This window comes from Buteo buteo, chromosome 7, assembly GCF_964188355.1.
Source record: "Buteo buteo chromosome 7, bButBut1.hap1.1, whole genome shotgun sequence".
Lineage (NCBI taxonomy): Eukaryota > Metazoa > Chordata > Aves > Accipitriformes > Accipitridae > Buteo > Buteo buteo.
In genome coordinates this window covers 43,077,067-43,103,118 of record NC_134177.1, presented here as the reverse complement: position 1 = coordinate 43,103,118, position 26,052 = coordinate 43,077,067, and the positions used below count along the sequence as shown (strand labels likewise).

The window sequence follows — 26,052 nt, the reverse complement described above, 5'->3', positions numbered from 1 at the left end:
TTTTAAACTTCTGAGGGGCATTAGTAGACATCAGGTGCTATTAGAAAGTAAATTTCTTCTTGGTGAGAAATTTGTTCTTTCCTATGAAGGTTTTTACTAACAGAAATTTTAAAAAGACTTTGTGAAAAGCAGTGTTTTTCCCTGAGGAAAATACTTTAAGATTATTTACCTGCCTATCTCTGAATTAAATAAAAAAAAAAAAGAGATTTTACTGAGTTGAAATAAAAACTATTCTACTAGGCTAGGTATTTTACTTTCAACAGTCACTACAGAAACTTTCAGTGGAAGGTGAATGTATTATTTAAGTTTAGCTTGTATGATGGTATATTTTGGATCCCCTTGGCACAGAAATTAGGAAGTGTAACAGTGCATCAGGCTGAAAATACAAATGAAATTATGTCTATCTTTCTTCACTTCTGAATGCCCAAGGAGTTAGTGAGGTATGGCTCAGGAAAAAGACAGATTTATAAATTAGAAAACCAGAAACAAGCACAACAGAAAAGCATTCTCCAGTTGAAAGATAGGTTTTTTGTCTCTTGAAGATTTCACTCTCTACAAAAGCATCACACCTACACCAAACACCCACAGAAGCTCCCAGAGAACTTACCCTGCTTACGAAACTTGCATTTCGGTATAGACAAGGCGCCTCAGAATTGTACAAGTGAAGTTCAAAGTAGGTGCCCACTGATACTGCGACAACATCTGAAGAAGATAATCTGCCAAATGAGTAAAATTATATTCAAGCTCAAAACTATCCTAAAAACGCAAAACCACCCTTCTTCAGTCATCCAGTTTGCTCAGCTATTGGAAAGCACAGATAAGTACAGTGCCAGAGTGCTGCAGCCTTACCGGGTTTGCTACATCTGAAATTAGGGAGCAGAGAGAAACTTGCTAGACAACAAACTCTTTACTTCATAGCTGCCAAAGTGGGATGACACACACACACGCAATAATTATATACTGAAATATTACTAAAGCTGAGTCGCTCACAGATGACTTAATGGCAGCAGTAGAATATCTAAAACAATCACTGCTCTGCAGTTTACATACTGTTTTCAAAAGCAAATGGTTATGCACATGCATTTGGGTTGTAAATTACATCCCTTTATGTCATGCTTAGTTTATTATATATTATGGAACTACTCAGAAAGCACAAAGCAAAAAATGAGAAAATGATCATGCTAAGTGCTCCAGAAAGCAAAAATTTTTGCTATTTCTTTGAAAAAGTAGAAACGGCCTTAGAAAAATCTTACACTTCCACAGTGATAATGTCAGTGAAAACATGGTGGGCGTGTTTAGATCTTTCCCTATCTATAATAGTTTTTGATGAATGCGTGCCCTTAGGGTCTGCGAGAATACAAACAGGCATGTTTCGCATAAAAAGTACTGGTGTTACTTCTTGCTGTGCCAACTACAAGGAATGGCATTTTTCAGCTTTGCTAGTTTTGAGCTGTTGAGCAATGGTTAATGCAGACTTCTGTTTTGGGACATGCCAGAAACGTGACCATAAGTTCTTTTCCTCTTTTTATAGAGTCTTTCCATTATCACCAGAAATAGTATGTTTAAAACTTGTATGTCTTTGCAGTGAAGCTTAAGAGAGGTACTTACAGCTGTTGGTCTTTCCTTTACTTGAATAATAGATGGGAATTAAGGGGAACTATGCAGGCCAGCAAAACAGGAATCTTTCTCCAGCTGTAGACAAGGGAAGAAAGAGTAAAGTTTGGGGTTTTTTTGGTAGGAGGTAGATCGAAAATTTGGAAACAAAACCATGAAGTATCTTAGGATACTAAGACCCAGAACCAGACATTTTAATCTGAAGAATATGGCTTTAAAAATATATCTACAAACTGCAGGTAAACTCCTCCTGTTCATCAAGTAGGTATCTTTAAAAACAGGATTGCTGGGTATTACATTTGCCTCAGATCCACTGTATGAAATACCAGGAGCACTATGCTGTTTCTGGTAATGAATCAGCTTCCCACAAGCAGCATGGTGAAACGGGCCGTGCCTAGGCCAGTTTGATTTGGCATAAGGGGAGACTTTTGGCTGGATGCGCTGAGCACACATTCAGCTTTGCCTGACACAAATTTATGATGATATATTCCAAACTCTGTACCAGGAAAGGTTGTTCACATCTTGTCAAATGACTGTGCCTAAACTAATATGCAACAATCTAGAGTCAGCTGCTTTGATAGTCTTGTAGCTGCTGGTCTAACAACCTGGAACAAAGGCTGAATACTGCCATTTAAACGTGCTTGGGAGAACATCAGCTTAGTTCTCAACACAAACTGAGAGAGACTGTTTAATAGCAGTCACTCTGAGGATGCAAATGTGAAAATAGGCAAAGTTAGATTAAATCTGGGTGAAGGTGCATTTGAGGACTCTTGCTTTAACTCTCATATCAACTACAGCAAAAGACCACTTAAGAAATTCTTTTGCTAAGGAGAGAAAATGAGTTTGGCAGCAAGCAGTACTTTGAACTCAGAAAGCAGCTATATCTGAAAGCACCCAGATCTGTGTGGTTTAGCAGAATACAGGACCTAGCAGTGTGGTCTATTTATAATGTAGTGGCAGTTATCCAAAAAGAAAAACTGGGACAAGCTTCAGCAAGAGAGTCAGAGCCCTGTTTCAAATGTGCCTATGAAAAGGTGTAGAAGACTGTATGCGCTGTAACAGTTCACCTGCACAAGAGTTACACTTTATCCTGCCTGTTCTGTGTTAACAGCTTCTTGTTCCACTATGAGGACAGCCTTGACTCACTAAACCTGTGTCGCCTTTTCTGTGCAATTGTCAGATTTAGGAAACATGAGCCCAGATTGTTTCTAGCTAATCTTCCTGAAAACAGAGAAGAACGTCACATGCTACACATAGGTGTTGTGAGCCTGAACCGAGCTATTTTTAAGGGCAGACTTAAGAGTCAGGAAATGAGAGTCAGAACTACAGTAAGTCACATCTGTGCAAACATCTTCTTATATTTTTAATCATTAACGTGCTTAACCTTTATGTTCACAGACCTGCTCCACCCTGAGATTTCTGACAAGGCTAGCATTTTTCAGAAGCCATGGAGGGTTTTGCAATAGGCTCTCTCATGGCTATGCAGACCATTTTATAGAGTTTTATGACAGTTACCAGCTGCTTCAGATACTAACAGAGATGCCACAAAGGTCAGGAACATTAATAACTAGGCATGCATCTCCTATGAAAAATTACTTGAAAACATTAGCTTTGGATAGTCTGTGCAGTACGAATAAGCAGCAGACGCCCTATTTGGCATTCATTATTTTGTTTTTCTAGCAAGTGCTAGACTCACTAGCAACTAAAACGAACAAGATGAAGGAAACCCCAGATGGGAGGGATTGAGCATTTGGAGATCTGCCATCTGACATCGAGTCAGAGCTGCATTTTCTGTTCTGCTGATACGTGACATGATCCCAGTCAAACTTGCATTAGAAGTTATTCAGATTTTATATTTAATTTTGTGATTTTCAGTACCCCAACACTAAGACACTAAGGGGAAAAGCCATTGTCTAAAAAGCATTTTTAGCATTAACAAGTAACAGCAAGGATAATTGTAAATTACTTATTGTCAGCATTCCATTCCCCAAGCTCCTTAAAAATAATCCACAGCCTAAGTATTAAAACACTCTGCATGCCAACTACCAGTAGCAGCCCAGTTCCCCTGAGCATAGTGTTTAACTGATTCACAAGAGTCTTTCATGATTTTTCACTGTGGAAAAAAGTGCATTTAAATTCTCTTTGTTTCTGTGGAAAAGGATTCAGAGTTGTTGATCTGTTGTGGGAAGAATCCACAAGATATCCCACAGAGACTATGGTTTTAAAAGAATGTGTATCCATTTAATGTTAGTAATATAGTTTATGTTGAAAAACCACATGAAGATGTACTTCTGTAAGGTCTGATAAGACAGATAAGATACTATCATTTTCCCATAGTTTTTCCAGCTAACTTTTAGCCACATAGAGAGAAGGAAGTAGGAGAGAATAGGAAAGTCACAGCAGTATGGTCACAGTGCTACCCCAACTAGAGCTCAGAAAGGGTGCTTTGCTGCCAATCTTCTGTTTTAAGAGAGTGCAAGTGCTGCATTTCCACAGAGCATGATGCTGTAGCAAGGCAAAGCTCTCCTGATCTTACCAGCTTGCTTGCTAATATTGAACTCTTGATTTTAGGAGTCAGATTTCTTTGGTACATATTCAGTCCCCAGCACTGAGAGATTTTGTGTTACTGATTTCTCTTCAGTCAGTTATGATAAGCAGTCAGTTGTCTCCCTTGCAACAGATCCTTTTTTATGTTCCCAGAAAATACTGTATCAGAAAAAGTATATGTCATCCCATCTTAAATCAACAGATTGACCTTGATCCTTAGCACTTACCTTCACAGGACATTTTACACAAACTTTGTAAGGGAAAAATAATGCAAAAAAATGTTGCTTAATAAATCAGTGTAACTGTCTCTCATTCTCCCCTACAGAAGAATGGAAGTCTGTAATCACATTGAAATCTATCTGAATTCAGAGAGATGCATATCACTTTTTAAAGGTTGCTTTTCTGTTTTCACAATATTTCAATACAAGTATCATCCCAGATGAAAAAAATCTTCCTTTAATATGCATGTCAGCCTTTCCCCATTTTAGAGATATATTTAGTCAGTTCTGTAAATGATTTAGGCTTTTTTAATAATTATACTTGACTTTTCACCAAATTGTTCCTTGTTTTATAGATTATGTTGAAACAACATTTTCTATTTCTCACTATTTATTTAGCTATGCTTACTCTGAGGGGTGAAAAATAAGGGACTTTGAAGATCTGCAGAAGTCTGTACTGAGTTTGTTTTTACTGTGCTAACGCTTTTGGACACACACACTGTGCTATATCCCAAGTAACTAGTAACAAACATTTTCAGATTCAGAGACTACAGCTTGCAGAATCAAAATAGCATACTCCTGACTGCTCTTTAAGTACACAGCTTCAGCGACATTATCTCCGATATAATGCTCTCCTCATTCCTCCACTCAAAGTTAAACTCGTTCTAGGATCCTATCTGTGTGCTGCTACACACATGCATGAAGAGCTTTTCACATGGCTCCAGACAACTGAATAGCACTTGCAAATATTTAAATATTATGCTCATAAACTGTGAGATAAGAGATTGTTTTGTGCAGCTGAGCAACAGAGAAATGAATTAGCCTGTAAGTGTTTGACTATCACCTAACAGGAGACAGCCTTGTAGAAAATAATTCCAGGAAAATACTGGTATATCACTTACCAGTTGGTACAGTCCAGACTGCAGGGACAAGTCAGCCTCTTTAGCAATATTGTTATGCACATTTGCATAACATACATGCCTGGAGATTTTATTCTGCAGAGATTCCTGCCATAAAAGAACAGTCCCATTCACAAAAGGATAGAGAAGAGTTACCAGAGCCTCCATCACAAGTATATTCCCTGCAACTATGTCACTATGCAGCTTACTCTTTTGCTCAGGCAAAAAAATTAAAGGGAGATGAGCCTGGTGCACTGAAGGAATAGCATTATTGCTGGGACTTTCAAAGTTACCCAATAGCCAGGCACCCTAATTATTTCCTATTCCTCCAAATTACATTTTCCAGACCCAATTCAAGCAGCTTTCTCCAGCTACAGTACTGCTGCTGCCCTGAGACCCCTGACTATCACAATGAGTAACACTGCTCATGACACTCAGTCTCTCTCTGCTGTTGTCTTCCTTTTCATAGCTAAGCTTGGGAACATGAACATTTATATTCTGCATTTGAGTAGCACCTAGCCTAGCAGTGCCTTGCTGAACCACGGCTAGACCTCACAAAGGCTACGCTAATAAATACACTAAGAGAACAAAAGAACAGAGATAAGCCTGATCCTACATCTCAACTTCCACCCCACCCCCCTTGCCAAAGAAACAAAGCTGCCTCTCTTCCTCCCTTATTATCTATCCTCTTTCTCCACCTGATAGTGCACTCACTTCCACCTGAATTTCTCTAACTCCTGCACCTGTGGCCACTTCCCTATGCAGCGGTGGGCTCAATCTTCAATGAGTTGAAATAAGTGCAGTAGAAATCCACTTCATGTAAGTGGTATCAGTATTTGATGTCAGGTCATAGTTATCCTTTCTCTTGGCAAAGTTACAGGGGACTACATTTGCATAGGATAATAATAAGCAATGGGAAGAATGCTTCTGTCACTCTTTTCCTGCATCTGTGCTACTGTTAGAGTCCCCTGCCACTCCTAAGGCAAAAAGTAGCAGTACAGACCTACAAAGACCTTTGCCAGTCATCACTCTATAGACGTGCCGGGTGTTGGGTACTTCTTCTTGTCCCTGTCCTGTGTGCATATGCTGTCTGCTGGTGGTGTAGGTCAGACTGTGCACAGTCTGTGGCGGAGGCTCACATGGGTATGCAACGTTTCGAGGCTTCCATTTGAGGAAAAAATAAAACCAGTTTAAAGACCATGAGATGGGCACTTTTTACTTCTATTGGTTCTCAGTTCACAGTCACCCAGGGGGGTCCGATGTCTCCTGTGCAAAACAATATGTAACACTTACTGAGGTCTTTCAAGGCACAAACTCCACTTGGCTGTTCTGAGCCTCACAGTCCCAACTAGGTTAGGGTTGTTCCACAACTATTTCAGCGTGAGTTTGTACCCGCAGTAAATCTTCAGTTGTGGTGCATAGTTTCTGTTAACACTTAGCAGTGCAAGGGAATTAAGCAATATGAAAATGCCTCAAGGAGTATACTGTGAAGAAAGCGTGCCCCACCTATATGGTACATTTTTTTGCTCAAGTCTGTACTGCCACTGACTCAAGTAGTCTTTGGAGGGTGATCACCAAAACTGGGGAGAAATCTTAATGTTGTAATAATTTCAGATTGAACTAATAGTTCAGTCTTGTAAGAATGTCAAACGTCCCTTTTTAAAAGAAAAAGATTTGTATCTGTTTCATCCATCTAAATCCAAGGAATAGTCCTTTCCCCCCCCCCAAAAATCTGGTTAGACCTGTAAAAAATATGAGGGAAACAAAAACTCACCCACTATTGGGTCTTACACTGAGAGCTAAACTTCACATCAACTGTGGCAGCACATGAGACGCTCACTAACTGTTAAGTCCCTGCAGGTCCCTTCCACTTTTTGTCAAGCTCTTTCTGGGAAATAATTGAACCAGAATTGAAGGTGAACATCTACCAGTTGAAATAAACCCTCAGATACTTTGGTTCCCCAAAATAAGAGAGCTAAAACCTGCAGGTCCCCCATTGCTGCAGTCAGGATGGCACTGGATATATTTGCTTACGTGGGCTGAGGTTTGAAACTTCCAGTGTTGCCAAAGGGAGTTCTTTGGGCAGACACATATCGTATGTGTCCCATAGAAAGATCACCTTTTCAGGATACATTTCCCCTAACTCAATTTTAACCCATTATTCTAATTAAAAATCCTTTTCTTATGCAAATAATCTCCTCTCTTTGTCAATGCTTCAATTTTCTGTTATTCAGTGCTTAGCTAAGATATAGATAACTGTTTCCATTTGTCCTTGCAAATCAGTCTCTTGAGAAACCTCTACCTATTTCCAGCCCTAAACTCCACTCTTCTGTATCTTTCTGGTAATGAGGGACCATGTCTTCCTCGCGTCTTCCTCTATGCCAATTGAACACTCCTGGCTTTCCCCCTCTGACTAACAGGAACGGAGGACATGATCCTTTTTCCCTAGGTGCTTCATTATCTGCATTCTCCTTTGGAGTAAAAGGAACTGTCTGGGCTAAAGCTACTATATCAGCTTGGAAACAAATGACTCTGACTTAGTGACATGGCTTAAAACTGCTCTTACTGGCTGAGTGAGTAGGATGTTTCCTTCCAGTTCCTGTAATTGGGAGTTGCTCTCGCTGGCTGTGGAGCAGCCAGCTGACATGGCAATTCCAGGTGACATGAGTTTTCATACCAACATTCAGGTGACTAAAATGTTGATTTTAAAGGCCGATTATAACAATGACCAAGAAGTACTCTTCTGGATGATGATGAAGTCTGAAAACGTCGGTGAGTCTGTAAATGTTCACGTCTCCTCATGTCCACTCATTGCCTGCATACTGAAACAGGAAGTGTTACTAATAGTGATGTAGCTCTGCCGCAGTATCACTAAGACACCAGAAAGAGAGAAGTTCAATGAGGTAACTTGGTTGATTTCTCCTCCTTCCCAGAGAAACAGGGCACTCTCCACCATGTATTTTAAAATGCTTTGTACAGTTTAACATCTGATTTAGCAGAAATTGGGTCCATATTTTCTCTGTGGAAACTATTCCAGAGTCAGAAGTAATCCCAGTCTGCATGGTGTGGGTGATGGAAAGCACTTGGAGCCCTATAACCACATCAAGAACACCCAGGATGTCTATGCTGCATCCTCCCAGAACCCAGTAAATCCATGCCTGTTGCCTAATGGAGCAAGAAAGACTTGTAAGAAGTATCCTTCACTGCAAGAGGATTCTCTCTAATGCACCAAAACATGCAAGCTGGTGTTAAATATCCAAGACACTGCCTGACAGTGGGTTGCTCTGAACATAAGCTTATCTGGGATTTTTAATATACATGGATTTTTTTGAGTTTGGAAGATTTACCACAACAGTTTGTTCAAAAACACTGTACAAAATTCCTATTGATGGGAATTTCTGAAAACTTCAAGCATCAGAATTTGAGTCCACTGGCTTTATCCCTTAAGGCTATGGGGTTGGCAGGATCCCCTGTGTTTTGTAGCACTGCAGCACTTGCTAGGCACACACCTTGTGCATTTTTGAGTACTGAAGACTCCAGAAAAGGTGCATGACTAAGTAATGTGCTAGTGTGATAGAGACGCCACAGAAGAGTGACAGGATTAGCTGGCATTTGGCAAAGATAAGTATGATTCTGCATAATGAATTTGATCAGAGGCAGCAAAACAAGATAGTTGCATCAGAGGGAGAAGGGGCTTTCCTGGGGCAAGTCAGTTACGGGGTACCCCAGAGGGACTAGGCAGCATCCCTAGACATGGCATGGGGGCCCTCTTGTGGGCCCTGGTGTCTTCTGTGGACCCCACTAAAAACTACCAATGAGAAGGGATTAACATTAATGTTTAATTAGGACAAGGGCTGTTCAGACTCCTATGCCAGCTATTGCAGGAGGCACAATGAGCACATACAAACAACAGGCTGTGTGGCTCCAAGTTTTTCAGGTAGGATGTATGTTTTTCTCAACTAATTCAGAAATTATCAGTGTCTGAAAGACACAACAGTTCAGTTTACATGAGTGACTAGACAAGTTGCATCTCAGGTATGGCAATGCTGTAAAATACTGAGATCGTGTTTTTGCTTTTCCACATGTTCATTAGCCCATCTTCAACTCCCAGTGAAGTGTAGCCCAACTCACCTCCATCCAGCTCACCTCTTCTTGCTATCTCTCCTCCCACACACATTTGCAGTCATTGCTAATTACAGTCGTCACCCACAGACAGGAGGTGAGCACATCAACACCCTTCATTTCTTTTGCACCAGTGCGGTTATTGGGAGCTGGTGGATATACACAGTTGTCGAACCTGATCATCTCATATTAAGCACTTAGTGTGGATACAAATTAATGTGACTAATAACTGTGAGAGGACAGAATTTTACCACCTGCAAGCCTCAAAGAATAGCATGGGAACCATGTGCTGTTTCTAACCATGTTCAGTGTGAAATAATTATGCAAACTTCAAACTAAAAAACTCTCCAAGTTCTCAAGACATGGATTCTGCAAGACCATGCAAAATATGTCTGCCAAGGTGAGCAGAACCTCCACAAAACAACCCAAGTAAAGATAATTTATTGCAGAGCCATGCTCCTCCTCAGTCAGTGGAGGTGTCTAGCAGTAGGAGAAGGGTGCTGGTCCTCACAAAGATATTCTTAAAGGACAAATACTTCCTGACAAGCCACCTCTCCTCCCTGGGGGTTAGTTGCAGCCCTCCACGGTGAGAGTGAGTCTTTGTGCTCTCTGTCCCTTCAGAACAAGTATGTATGGCCCCTGTAGGCATCCCACCCAGTCTGCCTGAACAGAGACGCACCTTCATTTCCAAAGGCAATTCTATGCACCTAGGTGGAAAGAAGATGAAGGAAGTAAACTGTGGCAAACAGAGCCCTGGCCAGGTGAGTCTGAATAAATGTGTGCAACACCAGGTTGGAGTCACTGCCAAGCTATACCTCCCCATCTGTGGGAAACAAATTTCTGCCCGTGGCAGTATCTGAGTGATGATATAGCTGGAAATTCTGGGAAGTTAATAATAACTCACTCTAGAAAAGTGGGATAATTTTGTTTGCTTTCCAGAGAAGACTAAGGGATTTAAAAAATGCAACCAAAAAACCCACCAGCACCACCCTATCCCACAAATATAGGGCATTTACATTTTTAACCACAGCATTACACTGATACATGTTTTCACTCTGAATTCTAGCATTTCAGTTTTTTATTAAGTCCCCTGCAGCCTTTGTAATCTTGTTGGAACAGAAAGAAAGGCAGAGGTCTATGTTCTGTTCAGGTTACCCAGGGCAGCTGACCAATCCTTCTGGATAGGCACTTGATGTAAATCAAAGCAGAATTTAAGCAATGGATTAGGTCTCTACCCGGGCTAATAATAACGAGAAAAGGATCCCTCACAGGGAATACAGAAATTTCATGAATGCTTTCCAGCTGTATCATGATCCTAGTGTGCTTTCAAGCATAAATTTACCCTGGCACACAAAGGCATGGAGACAATCAACCATGTTTTCTGGTCAGCCACTTTCTGCATTTATTCTTAATAGTTTTAATAATAGATTATTTCATCATCTCAGCCTGTCTTGCCTACTTAGCTGTACTTGTTTTACATGTGGACTGTCTCTTGCCATGTTCAGCATGGAGCATAATGAAGTCTTGAGTGGAACCTATAGAGACTGCTACCAAGTGTTTAGAGATAGACCTTTGTAATGGTATGAAATTGAACACGCCTACCTTAAACATCTTTTGTGGTTTCCCTGTCCACCAGAGACAGGGAGCTTGTTGAGTTTAAATTCCAATTTGTTTCAAGCAATTCTTTCAAATCCTTTGGCAAGTTTTTCTGTTTATATCCTACAAACTCTATGGAAATAAAATTACATTTGCCCTGAATGATGTTAACAAAAGAAACAAGAATTACTAGTCCTCTAGATGGTGCTACTATTTCAAATAAAGCAGCTGAATGCTTGAAGATTTTGTTGAAATGCATTGCGGTAGTACCCTATGAGAAAGAAGCACTGTGAAAAATCCCATCCCCAGTAAAAGAACTGACGTCAAACAACCCAAAACTTCATCTAACACTGTTAGCAGTGAAGGGCAGTCTGCATGTAAATATACTAATTGCTTCTCTTTAAGAATAGTGAATGTTTCAGTATCTTAATGAATGCAGAAAAATTATAGGATGTATTGATGAAAATTATCTTTCAAAGGCTGGCTCAATTTACTATGTCTTTGATTTCCAATTTTCCCAATAATTTGCAACTGACCCCTCCAGCGTACCACTTCCCGACTTCAATGACTCATATGAATGTTCTCTGACCACAGTCTTTGGCTGCATCACAGGCCAAGCACGACGGGCTTTTCCTGGCAAAGGCTGCGCGCTCTGGCCCAATTTCACAGAAGCGCTTTAGCACAACTGTACTTCAGATGCAACCACAGAAACAGTGCACATGCTCAAACTGAAACCCATGGTTAAAAACCTTGTTGGCTTAAGGATACTTGTATATACACGCTGTACTTAGACTTAACAGCCTTTAATGCCCACGTGCTTTAGTGATACATAACAAGGAAAAAAGGTAAAACAATTTACCTTTTCTTGCCCAACACAGCTGCACAGGTCCAGCACTGAAATATCAGGCCAGCTGTCTATAAGACAAATTTATCCTTAGTTCCTTTCTGTCCAGCCACTTTTCAAGAGGATGCCAAAGCTCCTCCTATTCTTTCCTCTCTTTTCAGGGCTCCTATCTGTAGTTTTGGAACATCTGCCTATTTTCTCTCTCAGATATTTTTCCTGATTTTCTCTGTAAATCCAGCCAGATGGATTTGCAGCACCAGATTTCTTTCCTCCTGTTGTTGCTGTCAAAGAAAAGAACAAAAACTTTCTGATTTCAAGATTAGTATTGTTATACATTATTATACATCTGACCTTTGAAACATATATTCTCTATAACCACTATCTCTTACTTTGTGCAAAGTTCATCTGTTATCTAAATAAATGTCAAATTTGGGATCTTGTTAAGCCTTTAGCCTCAGTAACAATAACTGTGAATTCTGGAGTTTACTCAGACAGTGTAAGAGAAACATTTATTTCATTGATTTTGACTATTCAACCTTTAAAATTTCACAGACTGTATTTGTTCTTGTGGTATGAGAAAAGAATAACATCTCTAGATCATTCATTATTTTGTATTCTTTCACTGTTTCCCCATTTATTTATCTGCTTTCCAAGAAACTTTCCTCACAGGAATATATCTCTGGGCTCTGGGTGATTTTTACTGCTCTTTTATGAGTCCTTCACCAGTTTTATGATAGTTTGGTTTGTTAGTTGTTGAGGTTGCGAAGCCACAAAATCAGGGCCTGTAGCTGCTCACAAAAATACTTTTTAAAAGAAAGAGAATCTAAAAGCAGACAGAAGGTATGAAATCCACTATGTTCAGGGTGTTGAGTGATAACAATTTTTCTATAAGCGCTTTTGTTATTTTCATATTATCAACAGAATATCCACCATCACTGGCCACTTGCACCAACTTGCAAAACTTAGTGAAGTTCCTGTTAGCTAACAATGCAAATGTCAGCTCAGATCTCGGAAATGCATGAGAGTACTTTCAAAGAGTAAAAGAAATGGATGAAGACTGGAAAAAAAATCTGCACTAGAAAAGGGCTAGCTACCTTACAGAAAGCTCTGAAGTGTGGGAAATTCTCAATGTATTTATTTATTAAAAAAAACACAAACAACAAAACCAACCCCCTCCCCCAACTATGGGAACTGTTCCTAACACTTCATGAGACAGCCTGGATGCAAATATCTAGCCAAGTAAATATAAACCAAGTAGTATAGACAGTTTCTCGCTGGTTTATATTAACAATAACCATGAAGACATCAGCTTAAACAACAAGTAGTTTATTTAGCATACTTAATGAATCGTTGCACACGGCAATTTCCTAAGTCCTCTGACCTTCTTCCAAAAATCCCTGCTCTTATGAATGAAGTGCTCTAATTGCCCTGCTTGTGAGGACCAACATAGGCAACAAGAATTAACTTAAAAAATAAAATAAGATTAGACTGACTTTGGAAGTGAGTCCTTCAATGTATCAGAATCTTCTGGCTCATAATAAGGTTCCAAAATAGGTTTTAATTTGACTTCTTCTGGTAGTTTTTGAGTCTCTTCTCTCCTGCTTCCATCTCTTAAAAGCGGAACCAACGTTTTCCAGTTTTTCCCTGATACTAAAAAGGAAAGGAATAGTTAATTTTTTCCCCTCCACAGAAACAGAAGAAAATATACAAGTGGTTTAAATAGGAAGCTGATGAAAGAAGAAAGAAGCAGGAAGAAAGGGCTTTGTGGTTTTCTTCCCCATACTGTTCCATGACTTTTCCATATTTCAGCTGGCAAGTACAGCATAGATGGATCGTACAGTTAAATACTTCTGTGTTGGATGCTGAGCTCCCAAACTATACGGTTTGGGGCCTCCAAAGTAATTCCTTGGCTATCTGGCTGCCATCGTACACTGTTCCATCTCCTCAGGATTTAACACATATTATCTGCCTTGTAAAATCTCCAGTCAGAATGATGAATCTATGGGGCTTCTATTCCAGAGAGTAAAACTACTATATGAATAATGAGCCCACTTAATCCTTTACATTTTGTGCTGACTGAAAATGCCATTAACTTAGCTACTGCCATTGTCATTAAATGCATAAACCTGACTGCCCTCTAACAATTGATTGATGCTGCTTCTATCAGCAGTGTGTAGCCCACACTAGGATTTAGGTCCCTGAAACCCTCACCTCTGCCAGGCTTAATAGAGTAACTGGGATTTCGTTTGAGGTCCCCAGAGTACCCAGGGTCTTCATTGATTATGCCCAGATTAGTATTCCATGTGGACCAGTTCACTTCATCAACCCTGGGGAGAGAACAACAAAACCAGTATCTAGTCTAAGGATCACCAGACAACTCCAGATGGGTTTACGTCACAAACTGCCACCTCTCAAGCCTCACATCTGACCCAGAAAACAGATTAAGCTGACTACTGTAGACAGTGTTAGTGCACTACTTTTTAGAGTGCTTCAGGGGGAAAGTTCTGCTTCCCATTACCAGATGTTGTTTGTCTACAAAAGACTGTTCATTTGACATACAAACAGGTTACCTAAAGCACCATCTGTAATCATCTTGGCCGTCAGGTGTGACCCCCACCAAGACTTGCTTCCCAGACCGGAATGAGCGCCTCACACAGTTCAAGTAGCTGTTTTCAATATCCAAGATTGTGATGGCTCTCTACCAGGTAAAAGAAAGCAGATGACTGAGAGGCTGCTGTTTCAAAGTCATACAAATCCTGAATTCTGCCTTCATTTTAAAAACCTTGAACTTTTATCATTTTCACCATCTTAGAGCAGGCATGGTAACCATCTCTGAAACATCACCCTCTGTCAGTATGTCATTAAAAATGCTGAATTACTGCCCTGTGATTAGAACTATGAAGTTCTCTTTCTTACTTCAAACAAAAACTGATGTGCCTTTGAGATTCTGGTAAAGATTGTTTTTCCCCTTGCATAATCCCTGTCTTCATAGTCTGACCAGAATTTTCTATCATCAAAAGCCCAAATAATTCTGTCTAATTACAACAGTACTTCTTTTCTTAAATTCTGAACATCTGTGGAACACTGGCTACATACGCTCAGGCAAAACATCAAATATGCATGGAAAAGGAACTAATATACTTTTTTTAGGAACTGTTCAGGGGAATCAGAAAGCAGCAGTGACCTGTTATTTTAGAAACATGTCAGTTCCTAAAGATTCTCTATGAAATTTCTTATGATTCCCCAAACTCTCTTTCTTGGATAGCAGCCTCACAGAACCAATGTACCTGGAGTTTCCAGATGCTCTTGCTTTCCTGTGCAATTTTGCTCACAGTTTCCCCCATCAGTGCAATAAGCATGTTGAGCAGGAGGATGTATGTAAGGATGACATAAAGAACCAGAAGGATGACAAACACAGACTTGAACCTGTAGTTCTCTGTGAACTCCAGGTCCCCCATCCCAATAGTGAACTTGAAAAGCTCCAAGCAGGTATAATACAGACTATTGTAGGATGTGCGGCCTCGCTTCGTATGGCAGCACCGGGCATATTCAGAGCTATTTGTGTCTTGCCCCTCATTGTCATCTTCAATTAAAGTCACCACAGCTGTTGCAAAAGAGGAATCACATATGCAGGATGAAAATATAATTCAATTGCAAGCAATGAAAATGAGCATAAAGGGAACACATGTTATCTTCATGGTGCATTGTCCTCAGTGAAATTGCTCTATAAAATATTCCCCATAACTGACACCCTCTCAGAAGGTGTTATCTGAGTTTTATCTATATAGAACAGGATGACTGTTTTCCATTCAGCTTTGCAAAGCAGTTTGAGACCCAGGGATGAAAAGCTGTATGAAATTACTATACATAATTGTTATTCTGAAGAAAAATATTTTTTTTTTTGTAATTAGGTTAATTTGTTAGATTTTAGTTGGAAACAAAGTCTAAGCCATTTGAAAAAAAAAATAATTCTGAGATTCTTTAAAATAACAAAAAGTAACTTCAAGTATGATATTACCTGTAGAAAATCCCAGGAGGAATACTAGATAGACAAACATGAAGCGACATAAATCTCTAAGGATCATCTGTAACATGGAAACAGAGTATTTTTATATTGCTAAAACTTGAATATAAACTGCAACAAAAACTGGTAGAAAATACTGCTTCACCTCAAGAAGGCATTTGCTGTGAGCTGGCTGTTTGTGCATTAAACTGTTGTTTATCCTGTTGAGATAAACTTTAATACAGAAAACATTTTCCTCTGTTATTCATGCAACAGTTTACACACATATGCAAGACATATGTATGCCAAATAGTTTCATCTTTGTGAGTATAAACCACATTAAGGCAGTTGCATCTTTCTTCCCCTCTCGGGCTAGCTGTCTACATTGTATACAGAGGTTTATTAGCCAGCTACTGCCTCTTAGCTAATTGCTTTGTTTGGTAACATTTAAACTATACCTAAAGAAATTTCCAGCTAGTAGAAAGCCGTGCCATTTCACACCAGACCAGTCTGCACAGTTCTCGATCTACTTTCACCCATGCCTATCCAACTGTAGTTATTTTGAAGCATGGCAGGTTACAACAGTAATATTGAGACTGCTACAAAATGTATGGATGAGAAGCAGGAGGTTTTTCTACATAAATTGTATCACTTCACTTGGAAAATAATGGCCAAGTATAGTAGAGTGATAATGAGAATTCCCAGTGGCATCATGGAGCTAGATATGGTGACTTCTATCTAGCAAATGGGGTTGTTGGCAGCAGTCTCCTAATCTGAGCACTCTGCTGGCCTCATCACCCACTCACTGGACTGACCTTGGCAATCATGACAGAGTAAATGCCCATCTGCTGGAAGCCACGGGTGTAGTACAGCATGTTAGCCCAGCCCAGGGCCAATGAGAAGACCATGGAAGCCACGTACAGTTCCTGGCCACAGAAGTACAGCACCACAGAGCTCAGGAGGAGCAAGGAGTGGACAAAGCTGAAAGACAAGCATGGTCTGAATGCAGAGTGCTGAGTTGGCCACAGATGGTGGTAACAGAGGAGCCCCATGAGGTATACAGCAGAATGAGGGATTCTCCAAAACACAAAGGAGCCTTGGCAGACACTTCCTCTCTTCCCTTCATTCTTTCCCTTCTCAAATCCTACAGTTCCTCTTGCAAACCCCTCAGTTTCCCCATATACAAATTTCTGTACTCTCATCCCTGCTCTTCCTTGTGACTGGAGGCAAGAGAAGTCTTTGAAAACACTAATTTCTTCAGCACTCCCTCTCTTTATGCAGAGCCATGAAATTGCCCTGTTTAGCTGCACTCCAGCTGGGAAAAGAAAGGGCCCAAATTATTGAGAGGCAAAGCTCCCTATAGGAATGGGAGGACTTCTGCACATCTAACACATACACTCGATTGCAAATCCAACTTGGAGATCTATTCCTAACTCTGCTGCATGACACAGTCACTGAACTTCTAGACACTTCATTTGCTTTACCTCCAAAGGAGGTTACTGATCCAGACTCACTTGTTCAAGTGCTATGATATCCACTGGCAAGTATTTTGTAAGGACCCAGGAAATTATAGCAAAGCATCTACGTATTACAAGTGGCTTCAGCCAAAGCTACAGATCTCACACGCTCATCTGTTCCATGCTGAAATGCAATCAAAGATATTGAAGCTTACAAAAGAACCTCACTGTAGCTGTCAACTATCAGCGTCTTGAACGACGGGCGCCTCTGCACGAAATACTGTATCTGAAAAAAAATGGGAATGAAGACCAGGTTTGCATCCAAGGAGGGATTAAGTATCCCATGTGAATGCATCAACTAAGCACTGATACCTGTACCAGGGAGCTGGTAGCTATAAAGCATTTCAAAGAATAGCTCAAAACCAACAGTGGTGTAAGATCTAGGGAGGACTCTTCCAGTAACACTTGATTTGTCTTACATCTGGTGTCTCTTTTGAAGACAACAACCTATTCAGTCACTGGTTTGAAAACCTGTGATTCCCTGTGCACTCTCCATTGGCTGCCAAGAGGAAGCAGGGGGACTTTAAGCTAAGACAGGTAATCTTTAATGGAGGCCTGGCTATTTGCAATACCCCATTCTGAAGCTTTGGCTAGTTGCCCAGGTGCTCATTGACTTCTAAAGATCATTTTTTATACAATAGACAAAACTGTATCTTAGCTCATTAGTAACCTGAGAACTCCTAATCAGGCCAAGGAAAAAGATTTTTAGCTCTTGACTAAAACATGGATTATCTTAGCAGCCAATGCTAATGAATAGGAAAGGCATGTTTGATTCTTTCCTACACCTACCCAAACAGCAAAAAGGAAAAGTTTCAAATATCTTACCCCTCTGAAAAAAAAATAAAGACCTCCCAGAACACTCAGGATCTCTCCAGTCACTCGAAAATATTCCCCAGTGCTGTGACCAAATGTGAAGGGAGGCTGTGTAAGACAGGAAGATAGATAAGTTCAGCAGAACAGGAGATAGGAAAGACCTGGCCTTGCCAGCAGCTGAAAGCAACCACATTTCTGGGGGAACAGGTTAAGTTTCTGAATGTGCTGCAGCAAGGGGACAAGACCGGGAAGCAAGCAACATCTAAATCTCCCTCCTACCTTCAGGAAAGAAGAAAACTCTGATGTTAGGATCACACATTCAAATGGGTGGCAGATCTGGGATATCATGCACTGGGTGGGTCCCCTGATACATGACAGGAGTAACGTACCTTTTCCTTCTTCTCTACAGGTCTGTAGTAAGCAGCTGCAGTGAGGATGATGATATGCATGGTATAGACAAAGAAGTTGAAGTAAAATAAGTGTTTGACGAACCGGTCCCACTTGTCTTGCAGCAGTCTGTTAAGGGGTTCCACCAGCAGCATCTCATGACGGTTCTGAGCAGAAGAAAGACGAGAATCTTGATGGGACCAGTATGTACTGGGCATTGAAAACAGCAAATTATATTAATCTTCAGTAAATGTTCCCTCTGATACCCTTAAACTCAGGAAGGGAGATTGCTGTTTTACAGAAATGAGGCAAAAGATGCACTGTGTGGAACATGGAGCTCTTCCTGAACAGTCCCCCAGCCTGTGAATATAATGCCAAGGAAGTGCATACTCACTGGTGTTTCACTACTGTAGGCAATAATCTCAAGCACTGAATTTTTCTCGCATGTGTCTATACAGGACAGGTCATAAAGAGATGAGTGGACAGGTCCATAAGCCCATTCAGTGAACTTCCTAGACAAGTGTCTGCACTCAGGATCTTTGATCTCTCGTCTGAGGATGTATGCGAAAATCTAATTGCAAAAGAACAATACAGCCAACATTTCAGTGCTAACGGACTTCTAGTTCTTCAGTATCTCCACATGACAGGATGGCTAATTTCTCCCTAGTTTAACTGTGCTGAAGTCAACCCACTGAGCCACCGCAGAGATCAAAGTCTGAAGTAAACAAAACTAATTTTCTCACTGGATGCTGGGGAACGAGAAATACAAATACTGCTTACAACTCACCATTATCTGTTTCAAAACTGCAAGAGAAAAACAGAGATGTATGTTACACATCTCTGAGCATGCAGTCATTTTGAATGGGGACTGTCAGAAGGCAAGTTATACCAGCCAGTCAAAAGTACAAGGCCTCTAGTAGTTCAGATGATAGCATAGGCTCACTTTCTGTTTCCACGTGGGCTGCCTTGCATACCAGTGGTATATGAATAATGCCAGCTGGGCACAGACACACACACACACACACTTTGTAGCCTTTAAGGACTATGCCGTTTTGCATGTTAAACTGCAGGATCAGTTCCTCTTAACTAAAAGGGCCCAACAATAAGCAGTGATACAATCTGTCCTACATAAATGTTTTGCATGTACTCTGTATAATGTGATACAGTAGTGGGACAGTTAAACACATTTGCTCACCTACCCCTATCTTCCCTGTTTTGGCTGCCAAGGTTAATGGAGTAAGCCCTTTCTTGTTGGTGAGTTCTTCTAGCTTCAGGATTGGATTAATTTTGGCACCAAGGATCAATATGTTATTGTACATCTTGGTAACAAACTTGGTATTATCCTTAGTATTATCTGCAATCTCCACCAGTGTATGCAGGACCATATTGCCCATGGAGTCCTCAGCAGCAATGTCGGCTGCCTGGTAGGGGTTCTCAAGGAGGAATTTCACAATGCAGAGCTGATTGGTGCAGGCAGCCAGGGACAAAGGCAGCTCCCCTACGGACAAGCAATGGGAAGAAAGCCCATTACTACATGTACATAAACAGAAAGATCACATTGTTTTCATCTTTCACCATGAGGAGAAGAGGTGAATTTCTTTGTCTGATATAACAGCAATTCTTGTCATAGCTGTTAGAATCACATTTTCTTTGGTTTAAATGCATCACAGAAACATGGTGCTTAAAAAAGCACTGAAAGGACAGCTAGCAGAAGGTTACAACCTTTCAAAGGATACAGTGCCCCGAAAACAAAGGGATGCAGACACCAAGCTCACGCTGAACACAACCAGCTACTGACTGTGTTTCTTTATAATCTCAGCCTTTGGGAGTAAGTATTTGGACTAGAGTGGTGGAACAGCCCATCTGGTAGTTCTGAGCCTCCAGTCCCACATAAACAGGATTATTTAACAGCTTGCACTTCAGATAATGCTAGGATAATTCAGTCAATAAAGCCCATACTGTGCTCACCCCTACCAAAATAAAAGCCAGGTTTCCCTTTGATTTTCCTGAAGAACTCCCCACAGGCTCTTGCATGAACATCTGCTCCGTTCTGGACCAAGAGCTTCACCAGGTACATGTTCCTTCTCTCAATGGCGATGTGAAGTGCAGTCTGGCCTACAGAGACACTCATCAGACAGAAATCTTCAACATTTAGTACAGACTGAGAGCTTTTAGGCACTGCAATTCATTCAGCTCCTTGTAAGATGGTGGAACTGAGAGCTTTGCAGACTGAAAAGCTCTAGAATTTAACAAAAAAAGATGGCACAGACAGCAAATGCAAGTTCCCTGAACTTGCTCTTAAATCATTGTATATCAAAAATGGCAGAATATTGCAACTAACAAAACACTGCTCTAGCACAAATGCACTGATTGTTAATCACACACTGGAACTTTGGGGTACTGCATCCTCAGGCACAAGGCCTCATGCAGAAGACTGTCTGAGAGCCCTGCCTAACCTTATCTTCAGTCTTAGCACCAGGAGTATTCACTGTAGCAACTGTTTCTCTTACCCTTGTAGTAGTTGTCAGTATACTCTGCATTAACAAACTCTTTCAGAGTTCCAGTTTTCCTTGCAATATCCAGCAGTAAGGGAATGGTATCATTTTTCCCATCATGTAGATTCAGCATGGCTTTCAGTAAGCAGGTTTTCCCAGTTTCTGGCTCTGTAACGCAAAAAATTGCAGCTGTATAGAAGTGATTACAAACCTACCATCTACTCCCAGCATGCAGGAATTAATGAGGTTCTTTTCAAAAGACAAGAAAACTCATTCAGGGTTTCAAAGAAAATTTCAACTTTTCTGAATTCTCCTGTAACCTTACAATCAATGGGTTGCTCAATCAATAGGGAAGTACTAGCTATTAGAGGACCTTCTGCAGACAATTAAAATTACAGTTCTTTGTTTTCATCTCAGGAGCACTACTGGAAGAAGAGGGCAACTTACGGTATGTGACACTATAGGGTACCTTTGAACTCATCATCTGTGAGATGCTTCAAGGTTCTATTAAGGTAGAGCAGCAGATCATCCAGGTCCTTTGTGTTGCCTTGGGCTACAGCATCAAAGATCCTTCTGCGGTCATAAAATCTGAAAGCTTTTTCTGAGCAGCCTGTGATGGAATCTGTAGATAGGAGCCTAACAAGGGTAAATTTCAGTTACTCAAAGACAGATATTTAGCAGACTTTTTATAAACTACCAGAATACTATTTTTCATTTGCTTGTGTGAAGTAGTAAGCGCTACAGAATAGTATAGATGGATCTGCAGTCTACAAGATCAACAAAGTCTGCAAGCAACTGTCCTGATAAAACTATGCATCTGTTGCTGAGAAGTTGTTGAAGTATGGCAGTCTAACTGCAGGCCTGGGAGCCAGGCAATCCCATATTCTCATTCTGATTGATGTCCACTCACTGAACAGTCTCAAGCAAGTGAATTAAGCCCTACCGCTAATTTTGGGCAAAATATCCATGGACTGAATTTTCAGAGATGCCAAGAGACAACAGCTATTTTCACAGACGCAACGCTCCTTATTTTGGCATAGAAAATAGTGAAACTGAAAAAAATGGGCACGGTTTTGCAGAGAGAATAAATGCTGCTCTAAGAAACATGGTCTGCAGCTCTCAAAGTGTTCATTACAACCAAATCTTACAAGGCAAACTTACTTGTGAAGTTTCCCCCTCTCCAAATTGGCATGAAGTTTGATGACAGAAGGAGCCATCAGGTGATCCATCTGGTAAAAGGAGTCCATGGGAGCCATGTCCTTGTCACTATCCCCCATCACAAACCGCCCACGTCTTGCAAAGATGTTGCTTTTGTGTGGCTGCACCTTGGTGCTGAGTGTACCCTGGAGGCTGTCAGCGGTTTCCAGCATGGGATCCTCCCCATCCATGTGTTCATCTGTCACTTCAGATTCCTCCATGTCAGAACTGCCAAATTTCTTCATCTTCCCAAGAATGGAAGACATGGTTAGCAGGAAGTCTGTGAAGAACGACACAAACACCTCAAGTCAGCACTTTACGGGGCCATGAGTCCCCTTTTGCCTAGGACTACTCTCCAGAAACAGCAGGGAAGGGATTGGTTGCTCTCATTCCAGAAGTGAGACAGATGGACACATATTCACTATGCCCAGCGTTGGAACAGTTTAGTAGGTCATTGCCTCCATGCTGTTTGCTACTGTCCCCACTGCCCTTACCCATTTCAGAGTGGAGAAAACAAGCCAGAGTGTCGCAGAGCTTGCCAGTCACCTCACTGCTGAGCTGACTACTGCTTAAAACTAGCGCCTCATCCTTCTCCAATCATTGTTAATGCCTGAACAATCTCTGCTTTTCTTTTCTAATTTATGTTTTGCCACTGTTATGCCACAAGATATTCTCAGGATTATATCAGGCATGTGAAAAAAGCCCGCTTGTGCCATAACCACATCTCAGTGATCCTAAGCGCAGAGGGCTTCCTGCATATAGGAAAATTATCACTTAATGGCTTTACCAGAGTTACAGCAGCGCTAGATGAAAATTGGGGCATGTGATTCTTGAGAGATGAGTGTCACCTCAAACATGAGATACGGAAACAGAAAGGGAAAGATTACCACAGATAAGAGGTGACTGTAATACCACACGTCTTGATTTTGTCTGATTTACAACCACGATGAATTTGATACAAGTTAACAAATACACTACACTGAAAGTAGAATAGACTTTTTTTTTTTTCCCTTTGCTTTCTTATCAAACTGTTTTAATCAGACAAATGGTGGTCTTCATGCCACTGAATGCAAAATATTCTGAAACTCCAGCAGCGGAGACAGGAATGCATCATATTTGAACTGCTGCATAGCTGGCTTTCAGAGACAGCTGATCAGCCTTAGAAACATACTCTGAAATCCTAGATTGCTTGGAAACCTTACAGCTTTGAGCACAAGAATGTTACAAAATCTTTAAAAAGCCTTCAATTATAAACCAAATTACAGTGGTCAGTAATCTTCTCTGTATATTCAGTGTGAAAACAATGTCATAAACATGCTTCAAGGTTGTTTCTCTTCACAAAAATATTCTGAGGGATTGTCTGCAAACCTACATTGTACATTAAAGCTAGATTTTCAGTTCTATGGGACTACTTAATATTTACATTAAGGGTCACTTACATTTTCCTGTGCAAGTAGGATAGGAACAAAACTTTTGTCAGGCATTTGCATTTTCTATAATTTTGCACAATATATGTGTAAATAACACATCAATTTGCAAACTTGCACATTTAGGGTATTGGAAGCAAAACAGCGTAGTACAGATGAAATACTAATGACTGCAGTTTAACTTGTTATGTCCTCTGAGCTCACCTTTCAAGTTCTTTGTGTCCTTAGAATCACTCTGAAAGAATAACATCTTATTAACTTAATTGTTCTATAAATAAGAAATTATATATAGAAAAGTATTTCCATTTGGAATATGATACTAAAAATACAGATGAACAATTTTACTTCAGTGAAAAAGTTATAAAAATAGTTTTTTATAAAAAAATCGAGTAAAACACATTAGGAATACAGCCATGTATAATTTTAATTTTTTGTCCTATTTAAATTAATGTGGATTGAGCCAAAAACATCAGAGAGATGGCTATGGAAGATGGAATCACTTATTTTCCAAAGAATAGGTGCAATATTAAAATCCGCAGAATAGACTCAATCCTGTCTCCCTGGCAATTTGCTCAAAGCTAGTTTAGTCATTTTATGTGCTTTTGTTTCTAAACCCTGTTGGTAATATCTTTGATAATGTAGACGAAGCCGCATTTCCTCATGAGTATGAATTTGCATGGGAAATAACCTTCAAAATTATGTGGAAGGATTCTTTAAAAAAAAATCTTTAAAATATTATCTATCCTAAAAAGTGCATAACCTACTTGAACTCTTTGAATCCTATGTACATTGAAGTTTGGTACAATAAATGAGGTAAGGAAATACTTTTGATAGAATGTCTAAACACATCACAACTTACGATAAAAAGAGAGTTTACAAATAACTAACAACCATGCTATTCAAATACACATGCAGAACTTACAAATATTGCAAAAAATCCTATCTTCAGCAAAATAGTCCAGTCTCAGTAAACACCCTCTGATCTATAGGAATTTGGTGCTGGGTATTCCTCCTCCAAGGTGCCTGGTCTGAAAAGACCTCAGAGTTTGCTTCTCCACTTCATTTGTCTGCAAAAGTGTCCTATGTGTCTGACGATTTTTAGAATCAAGGGAAGTTCACTAGAAGAACAGAGAATACAGTAATAAGATCATTAAGAACAATTCTGGAACCAGAAGCATCATGGGCTTCTATTCCCAGGAGTTTAGAAAAGCTCTTTACAAGAATTGCAGTAAGTTGCTGTTGTTTTTTCCTCCCCTTTAATTGCATTTAGTAATGGAATACTCTTCTCCAGATTTCCTCTTCGTAAATACACTCAAGCTTGCAAAAAAGCCAAACCACCAGACAACAATTGTTTCTGTGGGTCACAGCTTCATTTCAATTTACAAAACTTTGTAAAATATGCCACAGCTCTTCTCTGACATCAGTCATCTTTCTGGACATCTTTCTTAGGTGGCTGCTGTAAAGCCCCACCAAATAATTTTAAGATAAGCTGATTCCAAAGAGAGTTGAGGGAGAACCAATGACAGAAGGTCCTAAGGCCATTCTATCGTTCCATGTTCCTACTGTGTTTTATTTAAATAATATATATTTAACAGTCAGCTTTTAAATATTAATGGCATTAGGAAAAAAAATTCTTCTCTAATCCAGCATGGACACAACACGCTCAAAAATTAAGAACTCTGTCACATATTGTTAAATATGTAATTTACGTAAGTTCTTTCTGCCAGAAACTAATCTAGAGAAACAGCTTTTCCAGCAGGCTGAGCTGATAGGCTGTAGCTGTTAGGCTAGAATCAACCTCCAAGCCTCTAGCTCCTGAGGTTTTGAGTTAGATTATGAAATTATTCAATGAAATTAGCTGGTTTATGTTTTGCAAAAGGTAACTATCTTTCTAGTCTTGCCAGCTATCTATCTATATATGTATAAAAGAATAATCTATTTGCCTATTTAATAGCAAACTAATTATACTACTTAAAACACCCTACCGCACTGTACTCAAAAGAAGTAAAATGCCTCTTTTTGATGCATAAGTATAGATTACCAATAAGCGAGGTCCTTAGCTGGCGCTCCTGGAGCTTTGCTGAGCAGAGCATCTCATTCAATATTATGATTAACTCTTCACCATTTCCAAAGCAGAGACTCAGTAAAAAAACTATATGGATAAGCGGAGGGTCTCCCTTATTCAGTCAGTCTCTAGCTTCTTGCTGGTCCCTTTTGCTAAATACTCCTTCTCTCTCTTCTCCCATTCCAGGCACCAGCTCATTTCAGTCTTACTGTGCTCTGATGTACACACTTCGGGAGCTTTCTGCCATTTTCTGAGTTGTGATGCCTCCTTCCTCAGCCTCCTTGACCTGCATTTCTTGTGAAGATGTT

At 40.2% G+C, this 26,052-nt stretch overlaps 2 protein-coding genes across 8 annotated transcripts in view; both read right to left on the bottom strand.

Moving 5' to 3' along the window:
• The window catches only part of TRPV3 (transient receptor potential cation channel subfamily V member 3), a 22,627-nt gene extending 21,694 nt beyond the window's left edge, over positions 1-933 (bottom strand). For 2 of the 3 annotated variants that reach the window (XM_075032847.1, XM_075032849.1), the window contains exon 1: positions 608-850. The gene's annotated coding sequence lies outside the window, so the exon portion shown is untranslated. Of the gene's footprint in view, positions 1-607 lie in introns of all 3 variants that reach the window. The other variant, XM_075032848.1, reaches the window with a different exon arrangement.
• TRPV1 (transient receptor potential cation channel subfamily V member 1) lies at positions 610-25,976 on the bottom strand. 5 transcript variants are annotated; one of them, XM_075032842.1, is made up of 19 exons: positions 25,721-25,948; positions 24,602-24,797; positions 22,217-22,532; positions 21,525-21,691; positions 21,071-21,223; positions 20,535-20,675; positions 19,760-20,058; positions 18,955-19,131; positions 18,563-18,727; positions 18,186-18,281; positions 17,516-17,586; positions 16,659-16,824; positions 15,859-15,925; positions 15,128-15,444; positions 14,411-14,538; positions 14,052-14,167; positions 13,334-13,490; positions 1,609-1,692; positions 610-716 (listed from the first exon to the last, which is right to left on the bottom strand). In XM_075032842.1, exons 3-18 carry the CDS (start codon positions 22,516-22,518, stop codon positions 1,626-1,628), a joined length of 2,589 nt encoding a protein of 862 aa, XP_074888943.1. In that variant the 5' UTR covers positions 22,519-22,532; positions 24,602-24,797; positions 25,721-25,948; the 3' UTR covers positions 610-716; positions 1,609-1,625. The 5 variants fall into 5 exon arrangements, with proteins under 5 accessions (XP_074888943.1, XP_074888945.1, XP_074888941.1 ...); XM_075032840.1 differs by lacking the exons at positions 610-716; positions 1,609-1,692 and adding an exon at positions 11,808-12,121; XM_075032844.1 differs by lacking the exons at positions 610-716; positions 14,052-14,167 and having other exon boundaries at positions 1,644-1,692.
• Positions 25,977-26,052: the final 76 nt, after the last annotated feature.